At 36.5% G+C, this 11,124-nt stretch overlaps 1 protein-coding gene and 1 long non-coding RNA gene across 4 annotated transcripts; one reads left to right on the forward strand and one right to left on the reverse strand.

Annotated features, from left to right (window-relative positions):
• Nucleotides 1-3,839: 3,839 nt before the first annotated feature.
• Nucleotides 3,840-5,843, forward strand: LOC116215864 (heavy metal-associated isoprenylated plant protein 24-like). 3 transcript variants are annotated; one of them, XM_031551662.1, is made up of 3 exons: nt 3,879-4,302; nt 4,370-4,474; nt 5,355-5,843. In XM_031551662.1, the coding sequence occupies exons 2-3, from the start codon at nt 4,432-4,434 to the stop codon at nt 5,672-5,674; spliced, it is 363 nt and encodes a 120-aa protein (XP_031407522.1). In that variant the 5' UTR covers nt 3,879-4,302; nt 4,370-4,431; the 3' UTR covers nt 5,675-5,843. The 3 variants fall into 3 exon arrangements, with proteins under 3 accessions (XP_031407520.1, XP_031407522.1, XP_031407519.1); XM_031551660.1 differs by lacking the exon at nt 4,370-4,474 and having other exon boundaries at nt 3,840-4,302; nt 5,379-5,843; XM_031551659.1 differs by lacking the exon at nt 4,370-4,474 and having other exon boundaries at nt 3,880-4,302.
• A 61-nt stretch (nt 5,844-5,904) lies between these two features.
• On the reverse strand, nt 5,905-9,476 carry LOC116215865. The gene is made up of 6 exons (XR_004158581.1): nt 9,317-9,476; nt 9,076-9,182; nt 7,078-7,271; nt 6,848-6,934; nt 6,307-6,383; nt 5,905-6,231 (listed from the first exon to the last, which is right to left on the reverse strand). It is a non-coding gene; the product is annotated as an uncharacterized LOC116215865 (long non-coding RNA).
• Between the last annotated feature and the right edge of the window lie 1,648 nt (nt 9,477-11,124).

The raw sequence follows: 11,124 nt of genomic DNA on the forward strand, positions 1-11,124 counted from the left end.
AAAATCCGTCCGAGTAAAAAGCCTAAAGTTCTTGGAGCTATGCCTAAATACATGGACTAAAGAGGAATAAGCTAAAATCACTTTTTCTAAAGTGCAACAACTTTAGGGACGTAGATCGAAATTCTACTGAATGGATGATCAGAATCATCTTGTCCTTATATCTGAGATCTCTTTTTCCTCTTAGTTTTTGTCATTATGGAATATCGAGTAAAGAATGCTCAACGAAACATTACGGAGAAACAGATCTCATAAGAGAGAGGCATCCCTCCAAGATTATATCAGAGATTTTGAACCATTTTCCTTAGGGAAAAAGGCATAAAAAGATAGTAGAAACTATATAAAGGGACAAATGAATATTCCTTCATTCCTGCTTTTGCTTTTCTAATTTAGTGCAAAAGCTAAAAGACAGTAGAATCCCAACCCCTTTTCGCAAATGTTATATCTTTTTTCAATTCAGCTTCGTTGCGAGTTATCTCCTATGAATTATCTCACTTTGTACATGTAAGTAATGAAAAGAAAATTAACACAATGGGGATACAACTATTTCTCCTATCAATCTGGGTGTTTCATTTGATTCTATCTTGAAGCATATTTTCTATCCATATCTCTACCACTATAAAGTGAGGAGGACCCTTTCGGCTCATTTTTTATTTTTGAAATCACGTAAATAATAATTTTTCACATCATAAGAGCCACTTAATTATAATTAACACTAGAGCGTGTGATCTACGCTGTGCGCTGAATAAAACAGATATAACTTTCATTTATGAAATTTTATTAGTACTTAGGATGGTCTTTTGTAATCTTATTAATTCGTTACGCGAGTGCAGAATTTTGCTTTTGTAATTTTATCCAATCTCGATTTTAATTTTCACAGAAAATTTTTTAGATTTATGAGAATTATATTTATTGTGTGCATGTTTGGCAGTTGTAACTAATTAAGTAAAGGTGGAGTGTTTCTTAAATGGAAATAAAGTTGCCAAATTTTTAAGATTTTTTTTGTCCCATAAAAATAGGAGAATAAATACGGATGGATTTTACAACAGCATCAAACTATTGAAAAAAATTAAACACTTATAACATTAGACTTTCGCTTTTAATAATACTAGGGAACGTGCCGCATTTCACTATGGGTACAAAAGTTTCTTCAAATAATTTGTTAGATAGATGCAATATTAAGAAATTATTATTTATTGTGTCCATTTATTTATATATGATTATAGTATCCTAAAATAATATATTTGGAATGTTTGTAGCTCTTCTCGTATGGATAAAGGAAAAGAATATTACTTTTAATTCAAAAGTATGTGTATAATAGTTCTTTATGCTTTGTGTAAAATTTATTTATAATAGTTATAAAGCTATATTCTATTATATTAGGCCATTTTCTCAATTTGTTAGGATAATGAAATCTATGAAAAGATTTTAGATAATATTTTTAATACGAAAACTTTATGATATATCAGGATTTATTATATAACTAGGGTATACACCCGAAAGTATATTCCAAATTACTTTCGAGCATCTATTACTATTACAAAAGTATTAAATGAATTACCAAAAAGACTTCATTATATTAAAAAATCTTATTAACTTTGAAGAAACTACCCATATAATCAATTTATTTAATTAATTTCCAAAAACAAATAAGGAATTCCTCCTCTCTTAATATCCACATTAGCGTATGACGCATATTTGGGTAAGAAAAGGAAAAGATACTTGAAGTAAACCCCTTATTGAGCCACTTTTCTTTCTATAAATATAGAACTTAATTTTTACTTATTATAATATATGATTACAATTTTATCTATGACGTTAAATCGATTGTTATTATTTTTTCAAAGAATATTATTATGATATATTATTCCTTAATAATTTTTTATAATACCACATATGGCATGTACAGCCTTGGGTCTGAGTCTTGTGATTGGAGAAGATTCATGATCGGGAGAGATTTATCTCTTAGTAGATCGATCTCGCTCGAACCTAAATTAATAGGACCTAATGGACTTTCAAATATTAAGTGAAACACAGCAAAAACTCACAAATAAAAAGTGACACTTTAATTCGTGACTAAATTGTTGAACCAAAAAACTTGTGACGAATTGAAATATACTCTTTTATCAATGTGGACTAGTCACGTTGGTTTTAGGTGATTAACAATTGTCCTTCTTAGGTAAGACATCGGGTGTAAGTTTCGTGATTGGAGAAAATTCACGATCGGGAGAGATTTATCTCTAAATTGGTCAATCTCACTTGAATGTAGATTAATCAAATCTAATAAATTTCGAAATAGTAAATGGTGGACACCGTAGAAAAAAAAAACAGAGATTTGTATAAGTGAATTTAATAAAAAAAATACTTAAATTGTTTTTAAGAAAAGGGATGGGGGTGTGAGTGGGGAAAACCCACGCACTCGCCCACGCACTCGCCCCCTCTACTTGATGGACTTGGTTTCATAAAAAAGGGATGGGGGTGCAAGTGGGGAAAACCGACGCACTCGCCCCCTCCACTTGATGGACCTTCCTCTACTCGATGGGCCTGGTTTCAGATCCTTTCTAATAATATGAAATAAAATACAAAATATGTAAATTTGGTTTTCCAAATTAATCCCGCGGATATGACTACCCGCCCGGTCACCGACCTTTTCTGCCGTCTGTTCCTTCTCCATCTCATGATCCAATCAACGTGCCTTTCTCCCTCTCCCACTTCACTCTTTTGTCTCTGTCAAATCATCAACATGCCAAATAGTCATCGACCCTAAATCAAGTCGACATTTTTCCATTCATCAATTTCTTCATTATCTTTTCAGATAAAAAAATATTACATGAATTTTATCATTCTTCGGTCCTTTTGCATGCATTTTTTAATTAATGGTTTCGGAATTATAATTGTGACCATGTACATCTAATGTATCTGCCTGTGAAGTCTTGGTAGAGCTATAGTGGAGAACACAAGGTATAGTCATTGAGTTCAATGAGTTCCTTTTGTCTAAGTGTGTCCTTTTGCTCAGATGCTTGTTGCCAAAAAGTACAGCTTTGCTAAGGCATACTTTCATGGACTAATTTCTTTTGTAATACCCTCAAGGCCTACTTTTAGAGAATTTTTCATCATGTGTTTGTGCGTATCTTTTTCGATATACATTCTGAAAGTCATGTGCTCATACCTTATTCCACACACCTTTCGAAAGATGCACTTATTAGCAATTATATATACTTGTTAGAGAATTCAATATTGGTAGACGAAGATTGCTCCTTCTATAAAAAGAGCTGGAAATATATTTTCTGAACAATAAACGTCCGGTCGATTTGATTATGGGTAAAATCCACACTGCAAAATGCACTATGATAGCACGCATGATCTCTCACCGTTGCATCTGTGAAATAAAATCATGTCCATAATTTTTTATTTTTTATTTTGTTTGGATGTGCACCCGGGTTTCCGGATGTTCAAAGCACCCTTGATTGATCAAGTTCGAGCCGAGTCAGCCCACTAAGGGGTAAAACTCTCTCAACGTGGCTTTTCTCCATTCGGAAGACTCAAATCCGATATCTCATTTAAGGGAAATAAGTTCGAAATCTCCGGGAAGCGCACTTGTTGGGAGGGAGAATAATCTTTAATGCTCGATCTCCAGACTGGATTAGTCAGACCCCATTGGGCTTCTGGTTACCAGGTTACACACCGAAAAAAAAAAGTTTGAAATTACTTAAATTAATTCATATTGGTTACAGGTTTTAATTAATTTGAAAGTAGTGAAAAATAATAACTCCCCCAGAGAGCCGTTCTTTTAAGATGCTTTCTGCTTTTGGGGGATAAGGGAGGGAGCCCGACATTACAGTAACATGGGAAGATTCAAGGAGCTTCAGGGCTAGCTAAGATAACTCTCTAACCTACCCCACTTTGTAAATAATAATTCAAGATGCCCGCAGTAGCAGTTTGTATTTATTTTACATCAAAAATCAGCCTTAGATTTTCCAAAAAGTTCATCAACCTTCTTGGTCCGTTGTCCGTCTCTATATATATACCATGTCCTCTTCTTTTATGTTTGCACATATATCTCACTATTGGGGAGCTGTGTGTTAGTCTAGCTAGGATCAATATAATCGATTTTGGTGATCGTAGACGTTTAATTCTTAGGAATAGAAATGGGAGTTGAAGGCACAGTGGAGTATTTATCGGATATGTTAAGCAAGGCGACGAAGAGCAAGAAGAAGAAGCAACTCCAGACTGTGGCCCTCAAGGTCCGGATGGACTGCGAAGGCTGTGCACGTCAGATGAAGAGGGTTCTCTCTTCCGTGAAAGGTACCCGTAGCTCTCGTTGATCTTTGCCAAATGTAGTTTGATCATGATATTTTCCTTCTAACTGCAGGCATGTGCATGCTACGAGAGTCGGGGATAGAGATTATTCTCAAGTGCTCAGAATAAACTTAAATGACAAGCATCAAACAAGTGACGCATTTGTCCTGTCACAATGGTAAAACAGAACAAGAGAATCAATGGTTTGATCTTGTTGTGTTCACCCTAAAACACTAGAAAAATAGTGGGGCTAACTCTTTGAATTACCAAGTGCTATTGACCTTTTGAATTTGACTTTGTTGGAATTAACAAAAATCAAAACTGTAGAAGTTTCTCTTATGTTCAATTTTGACTATCCTGATCCCGTTTTTCTACCCTGGTGATATTGAGCCTCTCCCTTAATCATGCAAAACTAGTATAGTTAATGATCTATAATTTTTGCAGCCGTGAATATGGTGTGGTTTGGATAGAAAAATTTTGCGGTTAGTAAGCGGGTTCTGTATGAATTGCAAGGCTTCAAAACTTACCGGAAAGTATCTCATGATCAAGGATTAAATGACATTTGAATGAGAATTGGTTCTTCGCCAATAGGTTGAAACACTTCTATTTTCACCAAAAAGTACGTCAATTTTTCTTCTTGTTCTTAAGAATGGGGATTTAAGGCAGTAAAACTTATATTTATCCAGAATCAAAAGGTTTTAAGTTCAATTTTCAGGAGTGGACTTCCCCTTTATTTCTCTTTTTCTATTCTCATTAAGATCAGGAACCTCTCTTCTAACTGAAATAAATAAATATAAGTATTTATATTGTTTCAAGCAAATTTTTCCTACCAAAAAGTTTCAATTAAATTTTTTTTTTCAGCAGCACATCCTGATATCCAGAAGCTAATAAATGGGCTTCGATTAATTGAGGTTCGAACTAGGTCGACCTATTGAAGAATAAAACTCTTCTAATCTTGAATATTTTCCTCCAAAAGACATCACTAAAGTAGTTAGTTATGGAATAGGACACAATTTACAATTTTATCCATTTTATGAATGTACTAATATTGGCAAAAGGGCGCACTGTTCTATTCCGTACAGGTGTTAAATTAGTGGATGTTGACTTGAAACAACTCAAAGTGACTGTCACGGGGTACATGAACCCGAAGAAGGTACTGGAAGCGGCTCAGTCCACGAAGAAGAAGGTTGAGCCCTGGCCCTATGTTCCATATACTCTAGTGGCCCATCCATACATCTCTCAGGCCTACGACAAGAAGGCACCTCCCAATCATGTCCGTAGCATCCCAGACACAGCTACCATTAATGAGACAGTAATTGAGGACCAGTACACCAGCATGTTTAGTGATGAAGATCCGAATGGTTGCTCTATCATGTGAGATGATTCCATATGGTTTTTCAGGATAAAAGTATGTTTGCAATGTGCAAACATGTAAGTTTTATCATGAAGCACAATGATGTTCGCTCTTATTGGAGTGCACGGGACCGTTTGTATATACATGTCGGCTTTCTTTTTATTCCTTCATGAGACCATTAAGGATACAATAATTCTGGTTGTTTTTTAGGCTAGATATTATACAAGTGCAAAATGCCACAAGTTCTCTTCTCATGTCAGAAAGCTCGAACAGAACAAACAGTTTTTCAATTGAAAACCAAGTGCGCTGATGTCCCATTGTCATGCTCATGAAAGAAAAGACATACTTAAAACACTTTAAATTTAGAAGTAGCTCTGCTAAACCTTGAGCTGGTAATGGATAGTTCAAAACAACATCCATTGATCGCATCAACAACTGTCAGGACCGGCATGTTTCAGGCAGAGTTGTACATCGACTGCCTCCCCTACACCAAGGAAGAATCTCTCTCTTCCGACCCTATCTACAGAGTTTGACAACTTTAGCTTGTGCATCACTCACCACCTCAGGTTGGCAAAGGCTACCTGCAGAGAAACTCAACATGACAATTAACATGCTGCAGTTAATGGTTATGAACGTGTATGATGTTTATGTCTTACTTTTACACCAGATGAGATCAATGACTTATGCAGTTCTTTGAGGGCAACGATCCCAGAAGTGTCTATGTTCATCACACCTGTTAGGGGAAAGCGCAAAGAAACGAGAAAACACCGGCACATTCAGGCTAGATATTGTAAGCAATGTCAGTTCGGTCATGTCTCCTAATTTATATCCTCATGGTCGAATTTATCTTTGTACATGAATCACCCCGGTGGATATATAGCTAGAAATAGGCGACCTAATGCTTTAGATTGTGTTTATCCTAGACATGTTTGATTGGATTTTGATGATGAATTTTGATGCCTGCCCAAAAATCAGGTCTCTAAATCTAATTCATCTTCCAGGCCCATCCAGCACCAGGTTAGTCCTAGAGTGAAAACCTTGGCCTAGCTAGGGAGAATGAGTGGCAACAAAAGAAAAGGAAGTGATCACATGGAATTGGACTATACCGATCACATGGCAATTCTATTTCGTTTCAGTCATTTCGTTGTAAATATATGGGAATATGAGTACCGGTTCATAGTAGGATTGGAACTTAACTGGACGGAACTTAACTGGATCACTGCTTGAATCTTTCCCCTTCCACTTCCCTTTTCCTCTACTTCCTCATTGACCAGCCTCATTATCCTGGAGCAATAACAAACCAATAAGACCAAGGAGCCCTTATCTTAATAACATACACAAGTACGTATTGTATCGCAATTGTATGATGCACTTTTCCCATGTCCTTTATAGGAAAGAAAGATTCATTTTATAAAGAAGCTGCTAACCTTTCTCTAATGAAATTGGCATTAGCGAAGCATATTTGGCCGGGGTTGGCTCGGATTAAGGTGATGCCAGGAGTTTCAGTGGCCATAGGGTACTGACTGATGTCACAGAAGATATCACTTCCTGGAAGTCTCCCTAGGAATTTCGTTTCTGGCCTAATTGATAGCAGAATTATCTTCCCGAATGAGATTGCAACCTGCAGAGATATTCGGGATAGACATTCAAGAATCAAAAGTAGTACTTAATTATCTTCTTCTAATTCAGGTTGCACCACAATGAGCTCTGATGAAAGTCATGCAAGACATTCAAGAATCGGGGGTAAGGTTTTCAATCGTTAGTTAGTGGTTGTTACGCTAGATATCTCATGGTATCACTCGTTTCTTAAATCTAACATATGGTTTAAAATTACCCAGAAAAACTCATGGTTTACATCTGGTTCCAAATCTATCATGACATTAATTCTCCGTCAACATTTAACGGTGTTGCTGACACAGAACGTAACATTCTTGCCACTGTAGCCCTTTGTCCGGGATAGATTTGAGAAAAAAGTTAAAACCATAGGATATATTTGAAAAAAATTAAAATCATGGGATAGGTTTGGAGCCCACTTACGTTTTATTGAATGACAAATTGACGGCGTGATAGATTTGGAACAAGATGTAAACCATAGGTATTTTTGGATAATTTTTAAAGCATGTAATAGATTTGAAAAAATGATAACCTCATGGAATATATAGTGTAAAAACCCTTTGTCAATCTTATCAATTAATTTGTGGGAGACAAGAAAATTATGACCTAGCAATCCGATTTTCGATTTTCCAAGAACAGAGAAAAGGCCGCATACATTGTTCCATATAATTGAAACAAAATTGCACCAAAGCTAGTGAATTATGAAGCTCAATAATGGAATAGAACCCCCAGTGTCACGAGACTATTGTCTTATTCCAAGCCTAGAATTTTTAATATTTTAGAGCTTTAATTGGTTTACAGACAGATTGTGATTGGAGTAGGTTGTTTCTATTCGGAAGTTTGTCCTAGAGGATCACCCACATTACATATCCGATGCACACCATGGACAACTTTGGTAGCTTTACATGTGCATGGAGAATCAATGTCCCGACCCTCTTCACATGAAGTTTTCAAGTGTCCTCCTCTAGAGAGTGGCTCTTATATTTACCACAAAAAAAAAAACTCATATGGAGCACCTCTTTTAAAGGAAGAGCTTTACTATTTACCATGAATCAGTTTAGTACACGTACGTTGCACGTGTAGAATCTCTAAAAAATTTTAAGCACAGTATATAATTAGATAAAGCACGGGTCCCAAGCCTTTGCTTTGTGTAGAAACCCATTTCAGTCTTATATAAATAGGGAAGAAAGCGGCTCGGCTTGCCTCTATCCATCATTATCCATGGCACATTTGAAATATTGGGAGGTATTACCAGAGCGAACTGCCGGCACCGACATTAAAAAATATATATATGTATGTATATATATATATATATATATTGGATGCTGATTGTGATGTGCATGTCCCGTAATAGGAGCGACATGTAACGAAATCTATTAGAGGAATTGTTTCCACTGTGCATATATTCATTTTGTGCCACAATAAAATCCATTTCAGAAGGCTCACTGAAAAGTCGAATCAAGCGAAATTCATGGGTGGGAAAGATATCTTCAGAACAGAGAAAGGCCAAAAAATGTGGACCTTTTGGTATGAGCTTTCAGGTATGGCCTGATTATGAGTTAGTAAAAAATTAAAGCTTAAGAAAATAGTCATTTGCCTCAGCCAAACGGGACCAGAAAGTAACAGCAGAGCAAATCAAGGGCTACTATTGCTATAACCTAACCACGAATGTCAGATGTGGCATTTTCTATCTCCATAACAAGCTGAATAAACCAAAAATTGAAATAGGCAGCCTTCTCCTTTTCGTCAATTTGAAAGGCAGTTGGTTCAAAAAACATTAAGTTTAATTAATTTTGAGTCTAGACAGATACCAAATGAAGTTGAATCAGGATCTAGTGGACAAGAGGAGATGCTGGTGGCAGCTCATCAAACAGACGTTGCCGATCTTCCATAAAAGCGATTTGTCGCAAAGCAGATCCTGGGAGTAGGCATACACGTAAGTTTTTTTCCAGGGGACGCATTCTAGAGTGAAAGAACAGAGAGAGATGGAGCAAAGCATAGAGTAGAGAGCAAGAGAATAAGGAAAAGGTCAGGAGCGAAATAATGGTTCACCTGAAAGGTACGAGGGGACGGAGTAACGCAACCAATCGGTAAAGTTAAACCAGGAAAGAACCAAGCTGATTGTCCAAATCTCTAAAAGTAAAATGGAATAGAAATTAATAAAGAGGATATGTGATTCAAAAAATGCTATTCCTATCCATATTTGCTTTTATGGCTCCCAGCAGAAACTAATATATTCAAGGAAAAACTACTTGTAAGAAGCAATAATTGCAAAAGCTAATTGGTAAGAATGAGATTTTTGTAAAAGAAGCAATTGCAAATGACTTGTGAAAAGCAAGAGTTGTGAGAAACTTATGCCTAAGGGCATGTGGCAAATGACAATTAAGCTGCTACTAATTCCAAAAATGAGAATTTTATATCCGATAATTGCAACCTTAGCATTTCAAGATGCTTATGTTGGAGGTGTGCAATTTCTAAGCTTTTAAGCTCAGACCACCTAAATTCTAATGACCGATCAATCGTTTGATTGAATGGTGTAGGCCTTCCCCCAATTCATTCCCTTCCCAGTGTCTTGGCTTCTTAGTGTGCGTGCTGTATAACCTTAATCTTTAAGTTATATGACTTATTAGATCAAATGGGAAACAAAGGAATGTGATAGATACTGATCTATATCGATTCGATATTTCTAGCCTCTTAAATCTTAATTAAGATTCAGGACGAGAAAAGAAAGAACATGACTTATTTTTCCAACATCTTATTTCTCAATCAAGTTCACAAATAATGCTAATGAAATTTCAATCAAATTCACATGTAACCGTGACGGACAACGAATCCTCGTGTGAATAGTTAGGGTGCTTATGAAGAAAGTATCTCAGCAATCGTTATATCCCATAATAATATAATGAACAACTAACGATATGTCTAATCGAGGAGTAACTATGTGGGTAATGGAGATGGCAGAGTGTTGGACATTTTCCTACCGGTCCCTGGAAACGATATTACAAGATGCTTTAGCATATGATTCTGCAAACCTTGGCCGAATATAAGCAAACATCTTATGATCATGCATGAGCTCCTCTCTTGATCTTGCATTTCATTTTATGCAGCTCCTGTATATTTTCAGTCGAGCAGATCATAGCCTTATCCCTGTTCACTAATCCAAGACATGGACCATTACCGTCACGTAAAGCAGTGCAACCGTTTTTATCCGAGTTCTTGTCGTGGCATCTCTTAGAACATCTCACCAATGAGAGGTCAGACAAATTCTTTCTCACGGGGCAAGACTTCTCACATACTCGCGAAACGGCAAGTAACAAATTCAAATGCAGCAACCCATTTCTTCATCATATACAGCACCTTATCTTATCCAACTCCTTTACATCGTACCCAATTGCATGTTTGAGCCATTGAGCCCATACAATCAGCTGATTTGTCCAATCGACGGTTGAGAACCAGTCTGCTCTGGGGATTCTAGATTTTACTGAAAACTTCACAAAAATTTAGTCTAGAAAAGCGTACAATACGAACAAGATTTGAGAAGAATGACACCGAAGATCAAGAAAACATGCTTGCCCCCACCCCCTCTTGCTCTCACTCGCGCTCCTCTTTTCTGAAAGTCTGCATAGGGGAAAGGACATAGAGTTTCTCGGAAAGTCGTTCGAGAGGAATGAATGATTTCCATGAATTGCTCCATGAAGGATCAGAAGGTGAAGCAAATGCAGCTCAACTCTATTCCATCTCACAATTGTTGGAGAGAAAGGAATCCAAGAGTTACGGCTAAAGTTTAGCTTGCCTTGCTCAAATCAAATTCCGAAATGATATGTTGGTGTGACTAATTAGTGAGGGATGTATAAGTGTTA

This window comes from Punica granatum, chromosome 8 (assembly GCF_007655135.1).
Source record: "Punica granatum isolate Tunisia-2019 chromosome 8, ASM765513v2, whole genome shotgun sequence".
Lineage (NCBI taxonomy): Eukaryota > Viridiplantae > Streptophyta > Magnoliopsida > Myrtales > Lythraceae > Punica > Punica granatum.

What these genes read in the sequence shown, in the direction of transcription:
- LOC116215864 (XM_031551659.1), top strand. Translation starts at nt 4,146, where the DNA reads ATGGGAGTTGAAGGCACAGTGGAGTATTTATCGGATATGTTAAGCAAG. An exon ending in GGTTCTCTCTTCCGTGAAAG is followed by an intron (nt 4,303 to 5,354) that starts GTACCCGTAGCT and finishes TATTGGCAAAAG; the next exon opens with GGCGCACTGTTCTATTCCGT.